General features: G+C 36.8%; 1 protein-coding gene across 1 annotated transcript in view; it reads right to left on the bottom strand.

Annotated features, from left to right (window-relative positions):
* The window catches only part of CRISP1 (cysteine rich secretory protein 1), a 30,365-nt gene extending 8,692 nt beyond the window's left edge, over positions 1-21,673 (bottom strand). Inside the window, 4 exon segments of the mRNA XM_029243273.1 lie at positions 1,719-1,847; positions 4,573-4,640; positions 17,941-18,013; positions 21,539-21,673. Coding sequence (XP_029099106.1) covers positions 1,719-1,847; positions 4,573-4,640; positions 17,941-18,013; positions 21,539-21,673 — 405 coding nt within the window.
* Positions 21,674-27,305: the final 5,632 nt, after the last annotated feature.

Raw genomic sequence — 27,305 nt, 5'->3', positions numbered from 1 at the left:
TCAAAAGTAAGTATTCATGGTTATTGCAGCAAAGTTATGAATTCTGGCTTTAATCAATGGTTCTATTCACGTAAAGTTCTAATCCCATGTGCAGAAACTCGTTTCATTTTTGGAAAATCTCTGCCTGGCAGTTGTGATTGGCTCTTCAGCTCTACTGTAATTCTATCAGTTCCTTTCTATCTGTGCCCTATGCATTATTTATGGAAAAACTCAACTCCCATATTCCCTTTAAAATGTTACTCAGTTTTACTGGTGCACTTACTTTATCATCTTGTTGATCTCTCATACCTTTGCACCTCAGCACTTGAATATATTCATTCTATATATTCAAACAATATGTTCTAATGTTTCCTCTGTATTCACCTTGAATCCACAATAATGAAGTCTCTGAAATCAGAGACTGTATTTTCTGTTCACTCCATAACTTCTTTACTACATCCCAGCTACACTTGTTTGCTCATCTGGAAACCAAGGATTTTGAACCCTGTTTGTCCTAAGGAAGGTAGAGTTAAGAGCAGGTGCCTGGAGCTGTGGCCATTTGTATTTGAATCTGTACTGATCCAGTACTTAGGACTTTGGATGCGCTACCGAACTTTCTGAGGTTCAGATTCACTATCTGTGAAATAGAGATGATAGTATCATCTATATCACAAGATGACTGAGAGGATTAAATGAAATAATGCAGTACGCTTCTAGAAGACTGCCTGCCAATCAGTAGTAAGCACAATTTGCATGTTAGCTACAGCACTCACAACGCAAGAGTGCCTGTGCTACGACTGGCTTTTATTGTTCTGGATTCTAAGATGACCAAGAGATAAATTTCAAAATCATTTTTTCTCATCACTAGCTTCCTTCCTCTTTGTCATTTGCATGAGGAAGCTGTCTCTTAGAATCACTTCCCATAGCCTGCATTATTTCTGACCCTTGTTACGCTAAGCCAGTCCAGGGCTAAAGAGCCAGGCTTACGATACCAAACACCTGAGTGATACTTCCGGGATATAACATAGGTGAGGCTAATCACCTAATACACCTGAGTAGTCCCTAAGTCTGTTTGTCTGACAGCACCTAGTCTGCTCATGCAGCAGGTTTATAGTGGAAAAACAATTTCTCTTTTCTCTTATGGGATGCCAGGAAACTGGGAAATAGATTTGCTAATATTTGTTCATCTGGCAGCACCACCTGGCTTAGAACCTGGACATCTTGATTCTCAGAGAGTGCCTTAGCCTCTGGGCTGCTGCTCAATGAAGACAGCTGTGAAATGCCTCTGTAATTTATTAAACAAAGTCTGCTACATGGACGATACTGACCGGCAGCGTCAGCATCATCTAGGAGCTTGGAGTGGTCCCCACCCCAGACCTCCTTAATCAGACCTCAGGGAGTGGGGCCCAGGGACCTGTGCCTTACCAAGTTCTTCAGCTGATTCTTAAGCACGCTCAAGTTTGACAAGCACTGTCTTAGGGTCCATTAAGAGTGAAATTAGACTTTCTGCGTTGGAATTGTGGCTCTGTCATTTACTATGTCATTTACTACTCATTTACTATGAGTTTGGGAAAACTACTTACCTTCTCTGTGTCTCTGTTTCTTCTGCTGCTGCATGATCAGTTTGTTTGTGAAGACCAAACTTTTAGTATATGGAAAGCAAATAGAACTTAATAAAATCTCAGTAAACACCGTTACTATTATTGGCATTGCTGTGGTTGCTGTTTAATTAATCTTACCATTTTTAGCATGTTGCTGGCTGGTGGAAATACTCCTCTCCTGAGGGTGTTATGTACAGTCACTATTTCTTCTTGGACAGTTGCCGGTTCTGTAAGGAGTGTATCATATGGAACTTTAGGTGGTTTTGCCTGTTACCAGAAAATTATTAATTAGTCTTACTTCTTTTAAGTGGAATTTGCAATGCATAGTATATTACTTGTAGACTTTGTGACATGAATTTATAATTGATGTTGAATGAATAGTGATCTACAGCATTTTTTAATCTATAACATCTCAGTATATTAGTCTCCATTTCTCCAGTGCTGGTTTTGAGGACTTCTAAACATCAGCCTGACATTATACAAGTCTATAGAACAGTGACTGTTCTGGTTGTGACTGATTTTCTTCAGATATATGATTGGTATTTTGGACCATGTTGAAGCATTTTATTGGGCAATGTGCACCACAGTGGAAGATGTTTTGATAATATTACACCTTTTACTGACCGACTTCCCTTCCTTGGCGCATTCTTCACCCCACCTCCTACAAGCCTTCTCTCTGCTTCCCAAATAAACACTTGTACTTGAATATTATTTAAAGGTATGTGTCTGGGAGAATCTAAAAGATTCATTATTGAGTACAAAACCACTAATATCTTCAACCCAGGTTCTGCATCTCTGTCTTATTCATATGAGAAAACATTGGTATTTGTATCAGTATGTATACATACAAAATAGAATTCAAAAAAAATCTGTAATATGGAATTGACAATAAAAGTTTTATTTTATTATTTGTTAAAAAAAACAAAATAGAATTCAAATCATCTACAGTCTAGAATTTGTGACCGTTCTTTTCATTTGTTTACCTTTTATCCTGTAACTCACTAAGAACAATGCATGGCCTTAATATTTTAGGTTAGCATTAATTTTTATAAAGAACATCTTCTTCTGTGTGTGTGTGTGTGTGTGTGTGTGTGTGTAATATATCACATGTGTTTCATACTATTTTTTTAAAGTGACAAAGCTTATGTAGTATAATTTGAGTGGTATCTATCTATTCCTCAACTACCACAAGACTATCAATACAGTTTCTGAATGGATGGGATTCAGCCATACCTTGCTCAAATATAGAAGTAGTTATTGTCATTTATTTTATATCAACAGTTTAAGGATATTGGGAGAAAACTATAAAATCAGTAGACTCCTCTAGAGACCGTCCCCCATGGACATGATTTCCTCAAAAGCACACTCACGAGGTGTTATTTTCCTGTCATACAGCAGGTAGCCTGGGCTAGATTTGAGGGAAGGTTGGGGATCCATGAGAATCCCCTTACAAGTTTCAGATTATAATTCTCCTTGCTCCTCTAAAAAAACCCTGCTCCGGGCTTCCCTGGTGGCGCAGTGGTTGAGAGTCCGCCTGCCGATGCAGGGGACGCGGGTTCATGTCCCGGTCCGGGAGAATCCCACATGCCGTGGAGCGGCTGGGCCCATGAGCCATGGCCGCTGGGCCTGCGTGTCCGGAGCCTGTGCTCTGCAACGGGAGAGGCCACAACAGTGAGAGGCCCGCATACCGCAAAACAAAACAAAACAAAACAACCCTGCTCCAGTGAAACTCATGGCAATTAGCTCTACCTACATCATTCCTGAACATTTACTCTCCTATAATGGTTTTCCTGTCAATTTCTCTCATTTATAGAAACTGGGTCTCCTAAAACAATTCATCTTGTCCACCCCAAATTCTGCAGTCATATGGAGGGACTTCAGCATCCACATGGATGACTCAACCATCTGATATCTCAGAACTTGAACTCTTCCTCTCTTAAACCTCTCCTCCAAGGCTTTTTAGTTCCCCACCGTGATGGTCACAGCCTATACCTGATGATGACTCCAAAATGCCGCACCTCCAGCTTACTGGAGGATTGTGTATTGGGCAAGAGCTCCACCGGGTTTCTCTTTGGGAAAAAAGTGTGAGTGAAAAGATCCAAAACAGCACCCCAGTAATCTAATACATACGGATTTTCTTTCATTGATTGAATTAAGCGCCTTCGACTTTTGACTTCTCCTATTTAGCACATGAAAATAAAAAGGCACTCATGTTCTTTACCAAAACTATTAACTTCAGCTCATCATAAAAATATTTTGGGTACATTAAAAAGTGTAATATTTTCTTTATATCATTGAGGTTATTTAGAGGTACATGTTAGTTGATGATCATAAAATATTAGGAATTTATATCTTATTAGATACCATTGAATGTTTGGTTTCTTTTGTGTGAATGTTGAAACTCTTGTTTTTAATAAGCAGTGAGTTTCAAGCCTCATATATTAACCCCATTGCTAACAGTTCCTCACACTTCTCTCCTCGCTGCTGCACCTTTCATTTTATATTGGATTTGGATGTGTTATAGTCATAAGTCAGAGAGCTCAATTGGGATATTGATGAAATACTTACCTTTTCTGGGTAAAAACTAAAAATAAATAATACCTTTTTCCCATTTTGTCTTGGAAAATGCATGGATTGGTTGTAAAGAAAGTAATTCCCGCCCTACATTTTTAGCTTTTTTGAATTATCCAGAGAGGCTATAATGACATAGGCACAGGCCCATGGAGCCGAACTGCTTGAATTTACCTTCAGGCTCTGTCACTTCCCAGTTATCTGACCTTGGACATATGACTTAACCTCCTTATGTTTTGGTTTCTTTCTCTGTAATCTGGGATTATGAATAGTACTTGCCTAATAGGGCTATAGTGAGAACTAGATGAGTAATAGGCATAGCGTCCTCACAACAGTGCCTGTAACAAACTGAGTTCTAGCAGAGGGGTAGCTCTTATCCTCTTCTCAAAATTAATCATAAAACATAACAATCCTCACATACTCTTGTAATCAAAACGTGCAGGAAGACGGCAGCAGCAGCCAGTAATAAGAAGTGTTTCATTGTCGTCCCTGGAAAGAAAAGTAACATAAATTTAGACTATTGCAAACTTGTGGGATAATGTTTTGTAATAAAGCCTTTTTTGGAAACACTTTTACATATACCTGCAGCTTCTGCAAAAAGAGACCTGCAGGATCAGAGCAAGGTTGAATATGTTAGTCATTAGGACCAAGAGAAGAAGAGAGAACTGTGATTGGAAGAATAATAGACTTAATGTCTTAATCCCTGTAACCTTTGAATGTGTTACATTGTGTGACAAAAGAGAATTAAGGTAGCAGGTAAAGTTCAAATTGCTAGCCAGCTGACTTTAAAGTAGGGATATTGTCCTGGATTATACAGGTGAACTCAATGTCATCACAGGGGTACTTAGATGTGGAAGAGAGGGCCAGTGTCAATGATGGATTATGAGGAAGACTCAACTAGCCACGACTAACTCTGGAGATAGAGGAAGGGACCATGAGCTAGAGAATATGGGCAACCTCTGAAAGTAGGCAAAGGCAAGGAAAAGGAGTGTCCCCTGGGGTCTTCCTGCTGAATCTTTATTTTAGCTCAGTGAGCCCCATTTGGACTTCTGACCTCCAGACTATAGTAAATTTGTGTTGTTTGAAGATTCTGAGTTTATAGGAATTTGTTACAGTAGCAACAGGAAACTAACATAAAACAACAAGATTAGATTTGAATTCTCTACAAGTGATGTATGTACATGATTTAGAGATATTCTGTAAAGTCTGATCACTCTGCTAAAAATGATTGTCATTGTGAGTGGAGCAAATCAGAGCTAATATACCCTCTCTTTTATTTCAATTTGATATAGGTTGCTGATGCTAGGATATTAATAAGCATAGGTTATTAAATTTGTTTGGTACCTTCTTTTTACGATCTGACAAATTTATTTCTGAATCAATCCTGCTGAGTGGGAAGCAGAAGAGGCTAACAGTTTGGTTCGTATTTTAAAGAAAACTTTCAAAAAGCAGATTAAGTGATTTGTGCAGAATAATACACACAGTGCAATTTGCCATTGCTCTCAAGGTCCTCCCACACACTGCCAAACATATTTGTATGAAAAGAATTCTGTGAATCAATTTTTTCAGAGAACATACACATACAAACAATCTGTCCCTTATTGCACTTTTTTTCATCTCTTTCTTTCACTTCCTCTCTTCCTCCAAAATGTTACAAACCCTCAAACCCTAAGATAGACAGTAATATAGTAACACAGATGATGAAATATGCAACCTATTCTCTTACTCAGTCCTCAAAAATCCAATAAAGCAAATAAGTTTTTCCCTGAGTTATTGAAGAAAAAATAGAATTAAAAAAGCTTCTGAACTATAGTAGGTTGATATATACACACGTATTAATATTTATACCCCTCACACTATACCTCTATATCTCTTTCTGTATCTCTGTCTCTATTCAGTGAATTGTTATTATTCAAGTTAGTCCCTTTAATGAAGCTGTCTATAACTTCTGTTGCATTTTCTAAGGGAAAATTTTAGGGGGTGGTGTGTATGTTCGTTATCTTAATTGTTATGATGTTTTCTGGATATACACTAGCATGTACCTCAAAAAAGCTGTTATAAAATGTTTAAGAAATTCCAAAAATATTACCTGTTTCACACTAAACAACTGGCATTGACAATTTAGATTTCATCTTTCCAATCTTTTCTTCTTATGTGTAAATTCTGTACTTAGATTTATACATAAACACATAATATATCCCCAAATCGTATTCAGTAGCATTTCTATTGTTATTATATGTTCATTAAGAGCATCATTTTGATAAGGTGAATAAGTTGTAACTAACTTAAGATTTTGGCTGAGTTTGATTTTAAGCTTTAATATTTTTCTCAATAAGTAATGTTATCATGAATATTTTAACACAAACACCCAGCCATTTTTAGGATACTTTTCATAAATTACCATAGGATTTGTGCTTCAGAATTGGAAATTGATTGAAATCTTTGCACTTTTTTCTTTTTTTTTTTTTTTTTTTGCGGTACGCGGGCCTCTCACTGTTGTGGCCTCTCCCGTTGTGGAGCACAGGCTCCGGACGCGCAGGCTCAGCGGCCATGGCTCACGGGCCCAGCCGCTCCGCGGCATGTGGGATCTTCCCGGACCGGGGCACGAACCCGCGTCCCCTGCATCGGCAGGCGGACTCTCAACCACTGCGCCACCAGGGAAGCCCTGCACTTTTTTCTTTTGACATGATACAAAACTAATTTTACTTCTAAGTATACCTGATACATAATAAGTGTTTAATAAATATTTATTAAATAAATTAAATTTTATACAGTTGAAATAATTGAAATAATAATTTAATAATTTAAATAATAATTGAATAATAATTTCAGACACACACACTCTGCTAATCAACACCTATGGTATAATAAAAGTCATAGTGATCCTGGAGTTAAAATACTAATGTTTTATCCTAGGTTTTCCTATTATCTATGATACTGATAAATCCACAAGTTCTCTGAAAGTCAACTTATTTTTGCTTAGAATGAAATCCAACAAGATGGCATTCAAATTCATAGGACTACAAGACACAACCAACTCTTTAGAATTGGCTACTATTGTTCTTTTTAGAATGTTGCAATCTGCTCAATGGGCTTCCTAATCCAAATTTGAAAGCATATGTTACTTTATAAATGGATTATAATTCTGATAGATGGCCTTTGAAAGCATACAGTATCCCCCATATTACTGGAAATAGATAAAAACAACCTGGATATTTTACATAGAGATATAATATCTTTCTTCTATCATAAGTGGGTGAAAAATCATCATTTTGTTATATAAGATACATAAGGAATTAGATACAATACTGTGTATTGATTATTTAATGCCAGAATTTATGGGCCAAACTTATCGTGACCTCGTGAGAGTGTTCATGGGACAATCAGTGTCACCTGGGATTCCAGTTACCTTAGCAACTTTGGCTCCTCCAAATAACTTTGATTGGTTGAAGTTAAGGGCAACTAAGCCACAGGGGACCTCAGATTTTTGAGCCTAAGTTTTGGCTTGGGGTCTATGAATAGGTAGAATGTGTGCATTTGACCTAAAACTCTTCAGAAATCAGAGGCTATGAGGAAAATAAGAGGATACCTTTACTTAAGGTTCAAATATCCACTTGGAGCAACTGAGCCAAAACAGAGAGGTAGAGGTTAATACTTGGGCATCAGTAGTATATTAAGCATTTTAGAATGAGATTGGATCCAGGTAGTTATAAAGGCATCCTTGTTGGCCCATAATTATTATAAAAGTACAGACTGGGCTCTGGGATCGTCTTCAGAGATAGAGTCAGAGGGTCAGGTTAAAGGACTAGAAAGCAGCAGGCAATAGGCAGAGCTTTTGGCAAACAGTGACTCCAGCAGAAGTGACCAAGGTGCAGAAATAGAGATGAAAACTGGAGAGCGTGACTCCGAGGCTGAGTAGAGGTTATGGGGGTGGAAAAATAAGTGGCCCCAGGGTTAGAGACTCTGGGGACACACTGAGGCTTGTTTACTGGAGAATTAGAACAAGGGTAGCTTCAGGAACAGGACCAGGGCCAAACCTCCAGAATGATCTGAATGATTCTCCACTGCCTGGAGGACTCAAAACCTGGATACTAAGCAGGCCATTTTTAACTAAAGAATTCCAGTTGCTTGCACAGTACTCAGGTAAAGCCAGCTCTTCTGAACAGAAGTATTACAGAGCAGCTGAGATATCAGCTCACTGATGTTCATTAACTTGAGCATCAATCCCTACTTAACATAGTTATCTAATAAGCAATAGGCAATTTTAAGCCCAAGCTCAAACTATTTTCCAATAGTAATACCAGAAACTTGATACACTGACTATTAAAAATAATTTTCCCTACATTTCTGTTTCAGATTGTATGCCTTATTAACGTATAAACAGAACTTGGATATTTGTAACTTAATATTTGGTAGGAAGAAAGATCAAAAATGAGGGAAAAGACTAAGGAGAACTGAGTCCTGCCCTCTGGCATGCCCTTGGTAATGCATTCTCATATATGGATTAAATTGTTAGACCATGTCCTTCTCAGAAAGCACTTACAGGAAGAACAGTTCCTCCCTTCCCTTAATTAAAGAATTCAAAAGAATGAACTCTACAAGGATTAGATCATCAATCCTTTTTATCTTCTTTGCCTCGGTGAATTTGTAAATTTAAAAATAATTACTAAGGTATAACTTATATTTAGTAAAGTATGTAAATTTTAAGTGTACAGATGGATAAATTTGTAAATATGTATGTACCTGTGTAACCACCAAAGCAATATATATATATAAAATAGTTCCCCCAAGAAGGTCTCTGGTTCCCCTTTCAGTCAGTAATTCCTAAGAGTAAAAATCATTCTGATTTCCATAATTACGGCTTAGTTTAATCAGCTTTGAAACTTTACATAAGCAGAATATATATATTTTAGTATCTAAACTTTTTCACTTAATATTATGCCTGTGAGATTCATCCATGTTGCTTTTAAAGAAGTTTACTTTTGCTAATAGCTGGGTAGTATGCAGATAATATAATTTATTTACCCAATCTATTATTAATGAACATTTGGTTTGTTTTCAGTTTAGAGCTATTACAAATAAAATTTCTATGGACACTTTTTCCATATGCCTTTTGATACATATTATTATTTACTTTTTTGGACATATACCCAGAAGTGGAATTATTAGGTTATATGGTATACATATGTTTTCCTTCAGTAGGTACTGTCAAATATTTTTCCAATGGAGTTGTAGAAATATATACCTTTTTACTTCTACCAGCTTCATATCTTCACCCATACCTGGTATTCTTTTTTATTATTTTTTAATTTTATCCATTATGTTTATGTAATGGAATTTCATCAGGGTTTTTAATTTGTATTCGTCTAATTACTAATGATATTGAACACATTTTTATATGTTTGTCAGCCACGTTGATACCATCTTTTGTGAAGTCTCTGTCAAATTGTTTGCTCACTGTTGTAATTAGGTTGACTGCCTTTTTCTTATTGGTTTGTATTAATTCTCTGTATGTTCTTGATATAAAGTATTTGTCAAATGTAGGTATTGCAAATCTTTCTTCTTCGCCTGTCTTACTTTCTGAACTCTTTTAATTGTATCTTTTGTTTTAAAAACTTCTTTATTTAAATACGTTCCACTTATCTTTCTTTCTTTATGGTTAGTGCTTGTGTTTGTGTGTGTGTATGTGTGTCTGTCCATCCTATTTAAGTCATGAGTCATGAAGTTGCTCTAAGCTTGATTTGAACATTGATAAAATACTGAAGTCGAACAAAGCTGGAGGACTTATACTATCATATATCAAGATTTACTATGATTCTATAGTAATTAAGAAAGAGTACTAGTGACACCACTGTAGATAAATGGACCAGTGTAATATAATGGAATATGTAAACAGAATCACATATATACTTACGCGGTTTATGACAATCCATGAAATGCCTGTTGACTCCCAAGGTAAAATTTGAAACTAGCCTGCCTTCAGTTATAAAAGAGACAGAGGATCCCTGTCTTATGACTGGCTGGTTGCTTTGGAAGCAGTGTCACATAGTTCATGAAATAAAAGATGCCTACATTGGCACTCTAAGATGTATATAACCACGTGGTAATTGGCCCTACATGAAAATCAGTTTCTTCTTAGCCTTGCTACAAGAAGTTCTCGAGAGTGATCTGAATAAGTAATATTACACTTGCATAGTATGTCTAAGTTTATTAATCCCTTTATTAAAAGCATGGAAATAGCTAACATTTACTATTTTTCCCCCAAAGTGGTTATGTTGTTTTATTTACTTTTTTATTGAAGTACAGCTGATTTACAGTGTTGTGTTAATTTCTGCTGTACAGCAGTGATTCAGTTATACATATACATACATTCTTTTTTATATTCTTTTCCATTATGGTTTATCATAGGATATTGAATATAGTTCCCTGTGCTATACAGTAGGACCTTGTCATTTATCCATTCTATATATACTAATTTGCATCTGCTAACCCCAAACTCCCACTCTATCCCTCCCCTACCCCTCTCCCCCTTGGCAGCCACAACGTTTACTTTTACATTATAATGGATGGTGCTAAGATAAGGCTGCACATTATCTCTTACTTAACATTATGACAATGCTATTAAGTAGTCATTTATCATTAATCTCACTTTTCAAATAACTAAACGGACACTTAAAATCATAGATAACTTACCCCAGTTCACACAGTTTGTAATATTCAGTGTTCTGATGAGAACCAGATATTTGGCTGTATAGTGTGCTCTTGCCTTTACACAGTGCTCCACACAGAAGATTTGCTCTATGAGGAAGTCAGCTCAATGAAAATGCTTACAAGAGATTCAGGAATTTACAGCAGACAAGGGGCATAAACACATAATAATCACAACAAATCTAGAGCCTGTGCAGCCTACAAGTCATGATTGTGGATGCGTTTCTAGTTTGTAATCTAGACGACGTCATCTAAGAACCTCACCAGTCTTAAACTTCCACATTTGGAACAAGCGGCAAAGATTAGTTGCATGATTCACTGGAGCCACAGTCAGATAGCAAAACAATGAAAGGGAAAGTGACCCCATGGCCCAGAAAAGAAAAGCAGCTTATCAGCTTTCTTTGCATGCAAGAATGGATGCATTCAATAAATATTTATTGAGATATTAATATGTAACATGCTCTCCCCTAGACACTAAAGAAACCTGAAATAATCAAATATATAAACTGCTCAATCTCGTGAAGTTTGCAATCTAGCACCTGGTATATAGTACATACAATGTATTTATGGCAACTGCACTATAAATGCCAGACACTGAGATTCTGGGAATGAAAAGATAAATAGCCCATTTTCCTAAGGAGCTTCTTGTTTAACAGGAAAACTACCTGCGATATGAGAGCATTCTAATAAAAATTTGTCCAAAGTCTTGTGGAAGCAACGGACTGCCTTGAAACGTCTGGAAATTTTAAATCATATTGTATTAGATACTAAAATACTCTAGATGCCATTTGAGCTAGATGAGGGCAAATAAATAAGACTTTTAAAGCAAAGAAGGACATTGTTGCACAGACGGAAATCATATATGAGTGTAGAAAATCACAGGTAAAATCAGATGTTTTTGATTTATTTTATTCTGAAAACTTGGGAAATGCTTGTTTGCATGAGTGCATGGCCGTTTATATTTAAGTCTCTACATAGGTTCTGGTATCCTTTTTTTTTTTTTCCATTGTGGCTTATGCCTTTGTTCTTTGGAAGAAAGAAGACACTATTATTTAATAAAAATGTGTTCCTTGGGGGCTTCCCTGGTGGCGCAGTGGTTGAGAGTCCGCCTGCCGATGCAGGGGACACGGGTTCGTGCCCCGGTCCGGGAGGATCCCACATGCCGCGGAGCGGGTGGGCCCGTGAGCCATGGCCGCTGAGCCTGCGCGTCTGGAGCCTGTGCTCTGCAACGGGAGAGGCCACAACAGTGAGAGGGCTGCATACCGCAAAAAAAAAAAAAAAAAAAAATGTGTTCCTTGGATCTTTCCTGAGAAAGGTCAATTGAATACCTATCTACAAGGGAATGAAATAAGGAAAAGAGTGTGTAGTCATGAGTTATTTTGTGTTATGTGTTGAGCTGGCGGATAGGAAATAAAAAATAACAGAAAGATTGAAGGCTCTTGAGACAGCATTTTCTAGCTTTCCAAAGAGGTGGTAATAAATGCCTGGAAAACAGTTTGTGAGAAAGGATGACTAAATGTCATTCAAAAATTGCTTACCTCTAGCCATAAGAATTTGTCGTTGTTGCTGGAGAGGGATGGTAGTAAGCTGGAAGCATGCCAAATCTCATCTATAAATCTTTTAATATTTTGTGGACAGAGAAATTCACGTCTCAAGTAAAACTCACAAATTACTGAGTAACTTTTTTTTTCTTCCACATGGTAAAAAGAAAAGCTGGAAAAGAATTCTGTTACTTCATCAAACCAGCATGGTTTATAGATTGGAAATGTATGATTTGTCATTTATGCCTTGCTACACTGCTATTTAGAAAGAAGAGTGTTGATTCAACACCAAGTTAAGTGTTTATGGAAACTTAATTGCTTTGGTTTTATCTGTTGGTCCTGTCAACTCCTGGCATTGCTCTACCCAACACAATGCTGTCTGCATTTTTATCACTGATGTCTTCATAGAGAGTTGCTATCCAGCTTCAAATATGGTTTTAAAAGAATTTGGGAAGTGTTGGAAAGCACAGAATAACTTGATTTGCATATGAGTCTGAAGCATGGATGCCAGTTGGCTGCTTCATTCACATCTCTCTTATTTTCATACATTGTTCTTTTTCTGTTTAAGCTTCTTAGCATAGTAAGAAATGATCTGCCATGACTTTTTTTTCTAAAACAGAAAATCAAGACACATTGGTCTAACATATGATATGATAACATGATAGAATAGAATAGAATTGGAATTATCCCCCAAAATCTTTTGGAGATAGAGGAAGACTAATATGTTTATAAGCACATCAGGTTTGTTAAAATATATGAATTAAAAAAACTTAAAAAAATCAATCATTTACTTGAAGGTTGGCTACCAAAAATTTCAGAAAACACAAACATAAATACAGAGAAAGAAGAAACCAGTGTCTGTGCGTTAAACGCTATTTGAAAATGATATTTGTACAAGAAAAGTTACATACATTATGGCTATAATATCCTTAGGGTAAGAGTTAACCTAATACCATCTCCTGTGAGAACCTCCTGCTGAGATGTACATATATATATAATATATATATATATATATATATACATTTTTTTTTTTTTTGCGGTACGCGGGCCTTTCACTGTTGTGGCCTCTCCCGTTGTGGAGCATAGGCTCCGGACGCGCAGGCTCAGCGGCCATGGCTCACGGGCCCACCCGCTCCGCGGCATGTGGGATCCTCCCGGACCGGGGCACGAACCCGTGTCCCCTGCATCGGCAGGTGGACTCTCAACCACTGCGCCACCAGGGAAGCCCTGATTGCTTCTTCACATCAGTCAGTAAAACTGTACGTTTGCTTCAAAGTCCTCTGTGTCGCAATGCCTCAACAACTCTAGACTTGCCCAGAAACTTGGGCCCTACACCTGAAATTCTCTAGACACTATGAAATTCAAACATCTGTCACACACAGAATAAAGTCAAAGGAATTTTTGGAATATAAATTCTAAGAAACCTCCTGGATATTACAGCCCTTTAAACTTACTTCCCACTCTTGTTCTATGATTTATAGCTTCTGTAGGGGTGGAAAACTTTTCCCTTTTTCTTTTTTAGGTTCTTTGGCTGGCCTAATAATTAAATTGATGTAAGATTAAAAGGAGAAAAAAATTTGTACGTATGGGCGTCCCCATAAAATATAATAGACTCATAGGCAGTCAGACAGTTGAGGCTTATACACCATCCTGAGCTATGGAGAAGTGGGTAGGGGTCTAAGGCTTCAAAGGGGAGTGAGACAATTAATTCCTAGGAGGATGAGAAGAGTTTGGTAAACAGATGTTTGCCCCGCCATACAGATAAGTCTTTCTGATATAAAAAGTTCTCTCTGGTAATAGCTCTTTTCCTAGTCTAAATTAGTTTCGACAGTTAAAGGAGAGGCAAAAAGCTCTTCCTGAGTCTGCTGGGTCCTATCTGTCTTCAGCTCAAAACAATCAAATTGCCAAAGTGGCACATTTGGGGTGACGTATTCTGCTCCCCTTCACTTCCATAATCTGGAATGAAAGTCAGTACACATTCTCTTATTCAATTTTCCTTTTTTAATTCTTTACTTCTTGTAATACAACTCATTTCAAAGCTTAGTGGCTTCAAACAATAAATATGACCTCTCAGTTTCTGGGGATCAGGAATTTGGGACCGACTTGACTGAGCAGTTTTGTCTTAGAGTTTCTCATTGATTGCAGTCAGATGCAATCGTCTGCAGGCTCAGGCATCTATCCCTCCTGACGGCTTAACTGTTTCCAAGTTCACTCATTCATACCTCTTGAAAACTTGTTCTGTTTGTTGGTGGGACCTTTCGTAGCTCTCCTGATTGGCCTTTCCACAGGGATGCTTAAATGTCCTCACAGTAGGGCCGTTTATTGTTCCCCAGTAAGTGATCCAAGGGCACAAAGAGAAGCTGTGATAGTTTTACCATGTAGATTGGGAAGTCACACACTGTAGTATTCCATTGGTCACACAGAGTAGCCCTAATTCAGTTAAGAAGGATATCACATAAGGGCATAAATAACAGGAGGCAAGAATTATTGGAGTCATCTTGGCAGTTACAGTCATAAACTCCCTAGCCCCGCCCCCTTTTTAACTCTATGTCCAGTTTTTCCTGTTTTCAACTTAAAGACAGGCTTGTAATTTCTCTCCAATTTTCAGGAAGACATCTGTAGGAAGCAGGAAGTATAAAAATAGTATGTTCCTCCTTTCTCAGAAATAAGAGTGCTGAAACGTCATGCCTAAAACTTAAAAAGAAAAGGAAGGACAGATAAATAAAATGCACCCATACACAAAAGAGTTCCGTAGCAACGCCAAGTGCCATAATCACATGGATCTTTCTAAAATATGACTATAGATATCCTCTGCTTTAGCTCCTCTCTGAAGTACCTAGATAACAGTTTCTGATGCACATTTCCTGAGCTGTTTTACAAAAGTGAACCACGCCCATGAGCACATAGCCCCAGGCCTCCTGGAGCGTAAGGACTGATAATGGTAACCCCTGTGCCACCACCCTGTTACCTCACCATTGGCCAGTCAGAGAATTGTGCATGAGCTGATCACATACCCTGCGACACCCCTCCCTCACTGGGCTTTTAAAAATGCTTTGCTGAAAATATTTGGGGAGTTCCGGGTTTTGGGGGGCATGAGCCACCCGTCTCTTTGCATGGCCCTGAAATAAACCTTTCTCCAAACTCTGATGTTTCGGTTTGTTGGGTCTCACTGTGTGTCGGGCACACGAACTTGCACAAACAAATATTCAATATCTTGTAATAACTTATAATGGAAAAGAATCTGAAAAAAATATACATATAACTGAATCACTTTGCTGCACACCTAAAACTAACACAATACTGTAAATCAACTCTACTTCAATTAAAAAAAACCCCAAAATTGTTATTCTAATAATCATGTGTTTGATACATTTTTATTAAATAAAATATTGGTCATCTGAGAAGACTCTACTGTTCCTGACCAAATATTTAAGAATATTCAATAGGCTGATTCATTAATTTTCAATAACTAAATTTTTTAAAAGACAAAACTAATAGCTGCTACAGCTTGGATTATTATTTTTTTTTTTTTTTGGTTCTTCTAGTGCTGAAGTCATGATGTAGGGACTCCCAGTTAAAATATAGTAGAGCTTCTAGAATCAGTGTAAGAAATGAGTATTAATGGGGGCGGGGTTGGGGGGGGCAGGTAATGACTCTGTCAGCCTGGAAAGAAGCTCCTGTGCATAAGAATTAGCACCTGACCCATCTTCTTTAACTTCCCTATGATTTTTTGGTGAAAGGAATACAATGCTGTAGGAGCAATTATTCCATTTCTAGTTTCTATCCTACCTGAATTCCAGCCCATGGATCCATCATCCTGGCTCAATTTTTCGACTAAACATTGTTAGTAACAACTTCTCCTGGAATTCGATGATTCTGAGTAAAAGCCTTAATTTCAAGGACTTAATTCCCACTGCTGTTGAAAAGTCTGCGTCTCTCGTATGTGTGTGTGTGCTTTGTGTTTCTCAAACAAAGAACTTAACAAAGAAGACTTGTTCAGTAAGTGTTAAAGAAAGGAACAACAAAATGAAAAGTAAGGGAAAAATTGATATCACTTCTTTCACTATTATAAGACAAATAGGCACAGGATTTTAATTTAATTTGATTATGTTACACATACATATTCCAGATTTTTGATAAATTAAATTTAAATACATGTATTTCCTAGAATACCTTCTATGCTACTGACCAAGACAGCCTTAACAGCTGGACAAAATGTGAGGCCTCTTCCTGACTATGGGCCCTTGAACTCCCTTTTATTAGAGCATTTACTTTAGAAAACTTGCAATTGTAAAATCTTTTTCTCTTCTTTGAAATGTGAAACTTCTACAACCCAGGAATGTCTTTCTCAAGGACCTTGCAACCATCCTTTGAAATGTAACCATCAAGAAAAGCAGAGCCACTGCTCCCAGTGTCTGTGGGAGGCTAGGAGCCTAATTTCAATAAGCAACAATTAGTAAACACAGAGGCCTAATCAAATGGACTGAACTACCCCTTAATGCCCCCTAGTAATTTTCCATTAGCTCACTCCAGCATTTAAAATCCTCTGTCTTTTTTTTTCAAATTAGTTAATTTTGGGCTGCATTGGGTCTTTGTTGCTGTGCACGTGCTTCCTCTAGTTGCTGCGAGCGGGGGCTACTCTTTGTTGCGGTGCACGGGCTTCTCGTTGCGATGGCTTCTCTTGTTGCAGAGCACAGGCTCTAGGGACGTGGGCTTCAGTAGTTGTGGTGCACAGCCTCAGTAGTTGTGGCGCACAGGCTTAGTTGCTCCATGGCATGTGGGATCTTCCCGGACCAGGGCTCAAACCCGTGTCCCCTGCATTGGCAGGAGGATTCTTAACCACTGTGCCACCAGGGAAGTCCCTGCAATAGTCTTGAATACAGTTTTCCTTGCTATTTTTAGCAAGTGTTAGGTGAAATTTTTCTTTCCCACTACCTTTCTTATTGTTCTTCATCAGTTCTTCTTCATCTTTTATACTCCAGGTCAGATGTTGTGAAGCATTCATTTTGAGGAGACATCAGAGTAATGAATTAAGGTGAACTCAAGAACGCACCTCTCCACATCTAGCACAGGCGGGGTTAGATTAAAATTGCAAATGTCACCATCCTCCAATGGGAGCAGAGTTTACCCCTCCCAACTTCAGACCCAGCAGCACTGTAGGTGGAGAATGATATCCTTTATATTCCGCTTGAAATGGCAGAGTAAGAAAGGAACAAGAAGAACAAAGGGATATAACTATTTTCAAGAAGTAGTGGATAAGAAATACTTAAAGACAAGACAGTAGAAGAAATACAGGTCACTTAGAGAATCAGGAAAAAAGAGAGAGAGAGACAGAGAGAGATAAATTAGAAAATGCTAAACAATTTTAAAAATGCAAAAAAGAAACAAAATTCCTTAAGCCTTCCCTAAGTAACCCATGAGTTTTGTACATTTTTGGTGCACAACACATTTGGATGCAGAAGCGGGCTCCTCAGCTTCTGAAGGGTCAGTAGGAAGATTAATCTTTCTCTTTGGATGTGTAGTCAGAGAAGATAACTCACCTAACTGGCGGTAGTGTAAGACACACTCCCTGTACTTCCCCAGTTGCCTCTCTTTTATCAATCTCCAGTAACCCTGGGAAATGGAGAGACTATCCTATATGTACTTCTATATCTTAAATCTAGAATAGGAATGAAAATATGGGCTCTAACTTCTAGAACAGAGTCACCTAGAAGCAAATTGTTCGTGACTTATTTTAAGCATTTGGTTTCTCTATTAGGATGGACATTAGAAAATCCTGAAGTGAATTTATAATGTGCTATGTTTCAAAAAATGTTAATATTTGTGAAAGTACTGTGTACACTATCATATCCTACACAGAATTCCCCAGTGGTTCTTTATAGCTTTTATGATATATTTCATAGTATTAATGAACAAATCACTTCCCTCAAAAAGTGATCCTGCCTACCTCTTTGTTCTCCTTTGCCTTCTTAACCACTTAAACTTCATTTGCAAATCTCTGCGTTTTTGTTTCTTGAGTAAATTATTTGATAGCTGCTTCTGGTAGGGGTGGATAAGATAACACAATGAGCATATTTGTGTAATATGCAAAATCATTTTTTCTCCCGTTTTAAAAACCTGTAAACTGAATGGGCTCTTTTTACTTTATAATGACTTGCCTTGTTTGTTGGCTTTGATATCTTTTATTCTTATGCTCAAAATATTTGCTGATCTATGGCTGTCAGCTTATATTTGAGAATGAAACACTACAGACGCTGACAAGGAAGCTCAATCTGTGAGGGCAGAATTAGCAACTGGTACACTTGACCATAGAGGAATCAAACAACAATGTGGCTTTCATTTTAGAGATAACCCCAAGATACTCGTGGGGTTTTACCATTCAGTACAGTAAACTGTACTGATGGAGAAGAGTGCTTACGGGGATGCTTAACCCCAGGCATGGCTTTTCTTTGCTCCCTGAGTGAATTCCAAATGATAATGAAATTTTAAAACTTGTGACTCTCTTTTACTCTTGCTTTTTTTCCTCCTCTCTTCTGATTCTGTATTTTCCTTTTTGTCTCTGGTTCCTGTACAACCACTAAATGATTCCGCATTGGTGGGTGGCAGCAGTAATTGATAATTTGGTTTTATCGTCTGACCGTTTGGTGTTCTTGGTTGATCAATGGTATTAACCTGTTCTCCACTAGGTAAGAGATGGTGGAGAATCCAGTTTGTTATTTTCATTGATTTGTCTGTTTGCCACCTCAAATAAATAAATAAATTCGTGCCTGCTGGGAAGGAATGTGCGAGTTTTTGTGTATTTTTACTTGTGACCTGTGGCTGAGATTGTAGAGCTGAAACTAGGCTCTCATGTGTTTGTTTTATGTCTGGGAGTCGGTGTGTCTGTAATTAAGAAAAGCCTTGACCTTCATTGTGTGTGAAATGTTTTCCTACCTCCAGAAATTATTAGTAAATTATTATAAAAGGGGTGTACATGGCTGTAGAAACTTGTGCTATGTGAAAAACAAATGCACAGGACAATTAAGGAGGTAACTGTGTTCAGCCTACTGTGATAGGGAAATAGAGATGAAGTACGTCTCAAAGAAAAGGAGGAGTCTGGGGTTTTATAGAGGCAACTAAACAAAAGAATCATACACAAGTATATGAGAGTCATGAGGAAGGAGGGAGAAGTATCTTATTTCTAAATATGTGAGAGTTGGAAGGTCCTTTATGGCTAGCCTTTTCTTGGAACACACAAGGCTTGGGGATTTCTGGATTTGTTACTACTTTCCAGGAACATAGAACTCAGATACAATTCAACATTGCCAGTTACATGTATTCAGTTACTTTCTTAAAATGTTTGTGTATGACAGTTAATTCTTACTTTTCTACCTTCCATGTTTTTCTCTGTACATGGAAATTAGGTTATTTGTATTAAGAGTTACAATTGCTATTGCTAGTTAAGTCTATACGAGGAGCAACAGTGACAGAGAAATACATGTGTGTATATTATTTTTTTCCCAAGGAGAAATAGTATAATTTTATCTTCAAGTATCAGTTTATTCTAGAATATGAAAGCATAAGTAGCAATTAACACACAGAGAAAGGCAAAACTTTTCTATCATAGCTGAGTCTGGAAAGAAGCCATGACATATATATATATAAATGTTTTTCAAAGTTTACTGAGTTCCCATGGTCTTGCTTCTTTGTTTTGTTGATTCATGTCTTCCTCTACAATAGGAAAGATTATTATTTACCTTCATAATGTGCCTAGACAAAGACCCCTAGTCTTATCAGAATTATTTTTAATTATTTCAAAAGAGATAGCACTACTCTCTCTCTGTTTCTGTGGGAGATGGGACCCTGATTGTAGTGGGGTGCCTTATTCTGAGCTATGAAACTACCTCCTGTCCTAAAGATAGGAGAAACCAATTCACAAGCACAGATAGCATTTGACCTCCTCCCAATCTTCTCCAGTACTTTTCTTCTAGCTCACCCAGCCCTTAGAAATCCGACTGCCCTCTGCTTCAGCATAATAAAGTTCATACTTAGTCTTCTGGTCTCTCTTCCAGGCAATAGCCTCTTTCCCTCCCTCACAATAATCCTTCTGAACGAGGTCTGTCTGTACTAATTCGGATTTGTTTTTTGTTTGACACGATTATGTTATACTTGTACAAGAACCATGATTTTCTCTCTTTAAAAAATTCTTTAAACACCTCAAATACAAAAATGTGGAGGGTCCCCGCCCCCTACACACACACCAAAGGGAAAATATAATCTCCTAATTTAAAGAGTATGGATAGTTATAGAATTGACTGCTGGTATTCTAGGAGCAGGGAGGAAGATTAGAACTTAGAATTCTGACGCAGCATGTAGAGATTATCATGTACTAGCCTCTCCCTTAATTTTTCCTTCTATTGCATCCTTGCCTTGTGCTTCATTTTGCATCCCTGAATCCAAAGCTCTTCTTGTTTAATTTCCCTAATTTATAAACCTTCCATTTTCTGCAGGGGAGGAGTCATCTGCCTTTAGAGATAAAGCAGGGCACTGAAGAACTGTTGGGGAGATGAGCTCTTCTAAAGAAACACTTTAATCGATCATTCTGTGTCTTATATTTCAATCATTTCTATGTATTTATATTTCCCAAACTGGCTTATAAATTCATGTTTCTAAAATTTTATATTTCTCACTGAGAGTAGCATACTACTTTTCTCTCTGTTAATCAAATATATGGTAAGCTTATAGACATCACATTTGTTTATATATATATATTTATATATAAAAATATATATGAATAAATTGCAAAAATCTCTAAGGGCTTATTCTCTTCTGTATTTAGTAAATTTTTTGAGTCCTTAAAAATTATTTTATTATTATTATTTTTTTAAGAGCAAGCATCATCCAAACTAGTATCATTACAATTGCATTTGTGAAGCTCTGTATTTCTGCTGTGGCAAACAAGGCTAAGCCCGTCCCCCCGCCCCTCCCCCCGCCCCCACTTCCAATTTAAGAAATCATTAATACTATGAAATTGCTAAGTTTGAGAAGAAAGGGATTTTTAAAGTGAGCCCTGTAGATGTTTCACAAAGGGCTTCTCTGAATCTAAAAGGAGAAATGACTAAGGAATTCCTCTGTTTAGGAGCGGAGGGTGAAGCGTACTGTGATTTTAGCAGCGCAGAGGAGTAGTGCAGGTGCGAGGACAGATAGCCAGGCCGAGGCTGCCAAGGCAAGAGCAGCAGCCGCTGCGAGTGCCAGCTGAGCAGATGGCGCGATAGCATGGGCCACGGTCGCCATCAGCAGTGAGAAGTATCAGTTCACATCAGAAGTTTCTGGAACAGCTGTCCTGAACCTAGGGCAATATGAAGTCAGTAAATTCAGTGATTATCTGTTAGTGTGCCCTGGTGTTGAGGGTTAGGTAAAGGCAGCCAGTGGTTATTGATCAGAGGGATGACTCTATAAAAAATACCGTCATTGATTTCATATTTTCAGTTATCTGATTGAGTAAAACAAATATTATTCATTGTAGGTGTATTTGCAGGGATAAGAAGAACACCCAATATTTGTACCAGGCAAAGTTGCCGATGTATGTTGCTATGTTTTTCAAGTACTGTCAAAACATGTAATTTCTTAATCCTTAAAGCCAATTTTTCTTAATGTATGAAAACCTCAGATATATAAGAAACACATGAGATATTGGCTAAAAAATACAAATTCCTGGGTTCTTTCTCCAAATGGTTAAATCAGAAATTCTAAAAGTGAAGCCATAAATCTGTCACTAACAAGCTTCTCCAGAGATTCCTAGGCACGCTAAATTTAGCGTCCACACCCTTAAGGAAATTTGGGGGAAAATTATAAAAATGAAAATCTGTGAATAAGTATAATTGCAAATGAAAGAAATTATGTTTGTCGTCTGTACATGGGAAGTCAGATGGTATAGTTTTGACTTTGTGTATGGCTAGATCCAGATGCTCAAATGCTGTTTCTCCTGATATTTTTCCATTTCTCAGGTGTGCTTGTCTCTTCAGGAAGGTTTATCTTCCAAACAACTTCTTTACTCATCCCTAAAAATGACTCTGTTCTTAATTGGTTTATATTCTCACCCTAGAGAACAATAAGCCCCAGGTCTGCAATGGAAATGTTATCATAGGTTTGCATGTATAATGACTGGGGGGATAAATGAATATGGATCACTTGAGAAATTGAATATAGCTTGATTTAATGCTTACAAGAAAAAGATGGTGGTGAGTCTGAAACATCAACAGAAAGCAGATCAGTCTACACAAATGCTACAAAATTTAAACCTTATTCTTGAGGGGAAAAAATGGAAAGATGTAATCAGGCAATAGACAGCTTTAGATAATCATTTAGAAAGATCACCTTTATCATCCTTGTGTTCTTAGGTACAAATATTCTTCAAAGATTCCCTGGAATCTTAACAGAGAACTCTTAACAATGGATCTCCTCTTACAATTCCATCTTCCTACCTCAAAATGTGTTTCTCCTAAAATTGACAAAAGGTTAAAAAAACAAACGTTTTCTAAAGAATTTACTATGGAACCCAGAATTTATAATTCTGCAATATTTAATTTTTGGACAAGTGTAGTAAAGTATATTGCCCACATTAAAAAAAAAAAAAAAAGAAGAACCAAAGAAAGAATCTTTTCCATCTAAGGAATATATATCTTTGTGCCATGGTGGCACACTTGACTGTACCTGATTCTCTGTAATATGAAAATGCCCTTAATCTTAAAGCTGATTTTCCCTATGTCCTATCCTAACCGTTAGAAAAAAGTCAAAGATTAAAAGATGTCAAACAGCCTGTGGGTTTGTGACAATATAAGAAAAATAGGTCTCCATTATTGAGTTTCTACAACATGTTAAGAACTTAACATATGTCACTAAATTCTCACTATAATCTCACAAAGAGGTACTGCAATAATTCCCATTTTTCAGGTGAAGGATCTGAGGCTTTAAAATATAACCTGGCCAAGATCACATAAGAAGCAAGTTGGCAAAGATAGGACTTGAACGCTTTTCTGTCTGATCTCAACACATATATTTTTACGATGTCCATCATGTCAGTGATGACCAATTTTATTCTCAGTTTCCGAATTTATCAAATAGATATAACACTACTCCATAGGACAACTGAGAGTACTAAATGAAACACACACACGTAAAGTGACAAGGCAATAATTTAGGCTCTGCAACATGTAAACTCTTGAATCACTGTGGCTTTGGAAGAAACAGAGTATTGTTTACTAGTTTTTTCCACTTTTTATTTTATATTGGAGTATAGCTGATTAACAATGTTGTGAAAGTTTCATGTGCACAGCAAAGCGACTCAGCCGTGCATATACCTGTATAGGCCAAGAAGGAACTCATACCACGTTTGCTCAAAGTTTAATGGCTGGAGATATTAACGTGGTCCCACTAACTTCCTGGGGGTGAGGAAGAAGTATAGGGAAGCAGAGGGCCTATTTGGTGAGCACCACTGTCACTCAAAGACAGTCAATGAATCATGTTTTGATTTCAAGAAAGGATTGTTATGATATAAATCTAAATTTTACCTCAAATATAAATGCAATTATAGGGGTATTTAAGTTGAGGGGGAAATTTCAAGCTAATATCCAGATACTTTAAGTTGTATAATTCCATTCTTTACAATATCTTTTAGTTTTTGTAAGAATTCTTACTTTCTAAGTTGTCCTCAAATCACAGATTTTTTTAAAAGAAGTAATTCTGATATTTATGTGTTCTTATTTTTATAGCTATCTATATATTACTTGGCTCTTCACACAATATAGTGAGATTTTATATTCCCGGTTTTAACATCTGAACAGTTGAGCTGGCTAAATTAGAGGCTGGAAATTCCTGCCTCCTTTTCTCTTTAAGAACTAGGTTTTAGGTGTATCGTGGCTCATAGTTAGAAAAATGCCACTGGAATCCCAGTTTTAAAAATACAGGGTCTGAGTGAAGAATAGCAACGCAGTCACTTTTTATTTTAATTATAAACATTTTACATAACACATAGTCATTCATGAGAATTTTTTCCCTTGCCTCTTAGGTTGTAATTCTGAGCTTCTCTTTTCTTATGATTTCAAGAGCACATCATGAAATCATGTTTAATGTTTTACAAGTATGTAATCAACATGATTAAGAGCTCATTTTGCCCACAAATTTTCCTGCTTCACTACTTTTTATCAGTACATAAAAATCATAACTAAGGAAATGAGTATTTTTTAATTTATTCCAAGAATTCCCGTAGGAATAACTTATTTTTCTGGCAGTGTTCATGAATACTTGCAAATATGCCAAAACTAAATCATGGGAGAGTGGTGTTTGTCAGGATATTACCTCCAAAATGGGTTATTGTCAGCATCTAACAGTTGTGAGGTGATGACACAGTGGCAGGTCCTATTCCCAACTAGACTTGGCATTCCTTTGAGTAATGAAAGCCAAGACGTGTTAACTTTGACTTAGGCTAGAATATGTCCCTAAAATTTCTTTTCCTCCCTAACACATAAGCAGTCAAGGCTTCTGTTCTCTTAAACCAATGAATATATCTAATCTCAAAGGTAAATAACCAAAGGGGTAGATTATATTTAACACCTGTGTTATGTGTAAACTGCCTCTTCAGAGGATTTATAGACAAAGAGGAGCCAGCTGACTTGACGAAGAGAAGTTTATTCTAGACAGAAAGATATGAAACTTGTAATTTTATCTAGTCCCTTTATACTTAAAGGATTTGTTCTAGTATCATGACCAGTTAACCTAGAACTTGTTTCTACTTATTTTTCTGTTTATAGATATACTGGCATGGTTATAAGAAGCTCACTCATTTTAGGGGAAATAATTCCAAAACAATCTTCCTAAAATATGATATTTTTCTGTGTATGCAAAATGAATTCAACTCATCATTTATAAACATTCATTAATTTGCTCTTTATAGATATTTCCTTTTTAATAAAGTAAGAGGATTGAAACTAAAAAGCTCGTATTTGATGAGTAGACAGTTCCAAACTGACAATGTTGATTTATTCTTAAGAAAGCTGTAAGAAAAAAAATTACTTGACTATTGTTCTTGTTATAATCAACCAAGCTTAAATCTGTTCTGAAGGATTTTCTTAGTTACCAACTTTCTAGCATGCTTTTTACTCTTTATTATAGGTAACTCAAAAAATATGTTTACCATGTCTGACTCTATAATAGATGGTAAGATGGAGAGTCATTATTTTACATTTAGTGTTAAGTACCTGTCTTTATGAGTATACCTATGATGTAAAGTCTTTACTCTTCCCTCTTGAATATGTAACAGCTTTGCAAAATATTTTGTGAGCAAAGTATATGTTCAAAATATCTCAGTGCCTGAACTTCGACTGAAGGTATAGAGAAATAGCATATACCGTTAAAGTAATTTTGATGATAATAATAATGAATATGATATAATCTAAATTATTATTTTGTAGTTTTACTGCCAGACACTCAGCTAGCCACTATAACTCTTGGAACAAGCTTGTAGTGAGTTCTCTTTACAGAAGACAAAGAGGTTAAGTTCTTACCTAAGGTCACATAGCTATGAAATTCTTGAGCTGTGATTCTTTTGCACTTCTCTGTTTATAGTCTTTCCTGTGCATGACATTGATTTTATCTTATGAACACTTTTTCTCAATATTAGACTCTTCAGTGTAGACACCAGCATTTTGATAGAAGTCAAAGAGCTATGCTGTCAATTAATAAATTAGGTATTGACATATAAATCAAAATGTATAATATTGGAGATGCATAGTTAATTCTATTCATTTCAAGCATGTTGAATTTCTTCCACCTAATAAGATTTATTCTTTTATTCTAAAGCAAGTTTATAAAGTACCTTAATACTTAAATATATACTTAAATATTTAGTCTTTAACTAGTGACATTGGTTATTAAGAGTGCCTGGGTTGACTATGTGAGCATCAACGTTTCACACCATTTGGTGAATCTAATTTTACAGAAAGCTCTTGTTATTCTTTGATTTGAGAGTTTTGCTATCAGTGTGTTTCTCAAGTAACATTATTTCCCAGTAGAGTGTTTGAAATTTGGTTATTACAAGTGACACATCTGCATGCAATTTTAACTCTTCCTTCAGGATGGCAACTAAAAGGGAAAGAAATGGCAAGATAACGAAATAGTAAGACTTTAGAAATACAAAGTATTTATTGCAAGTGCTGTTTTAAAAAGGTAAATAATTATAAAAAGTTGTAATCTTGTAATGTATTGAAAATAAATTCAATATGACTTTCAAGTGCTCCTTTTTCTCCTTTGAAACATCTCCTCAAAGTAGTGTAGCCTTCAGTAGCCAACAGAAAGCTATTGTCAACTCAATGGTCTTTTACTTCTTACCATCCCAACTTTCCCCTTCAACTTAGAATGGTAACCAGCTTCCTAATATGTGAAAGTTTGGGATAATGAAAGCAAGGAGGTTAAACTGAATTTGGATATGCAAATCCTGGTATTTTAAAGAAAAGAACAGTCCTCTAAGAAAGATCATGGTTGGAAGTTTCAACACAAATGCCCTTTATAAAAATGTGTTTCATTTTAAAATAAACAGGTAATGGAAAGGATAAAATTGGGAGCAACTAGGAGAAATATTGACACATAAAATCCCTGTGACATTTTCTGTCAGATTCAATCTTGGAAGGACAGTGCTTTACACATGTGGAGGGATGGCAGTGCTATCTGATGGAAACAAAAAAAACAAAGTGCATATCTTTATCTACATATTCCAAAGGTGTCATTAAGGGTAGAACATAGAAATTTAAGGAGACAGAAGAAGCGAGAACTGAGGACCTGGTGGCTGAGAGTAATAAAATGTAACGCTGGAGAGTCCCCCAGAATGGAATATCTCAGAATGATAGTCTCTTAAAATCCAAGAAGTATTCAT

Source organism: Monodon monoceros, unplaced genomic scaffold (assembly GCF_005190385.1).
Source record: "Monodon monoceros isolate NGI ecotype Baffin Bay Population unplaced genomic scaffold, NGI_Narwhal_1 Super_Scaffold_3, whole genome shotgun sequence".
NCBI classification, from domain to species: domain Eukaryota; kingdom Metazoa; phylum Chordata; class Mammalia; order Artiodactyla; family Monodontidae; genus Monodon; species Monodon monoceros.
Note: the sequence above shows the minus strand (reverse complement) of the source record. Positions and strands in the feature narration are given on the sequence as shown.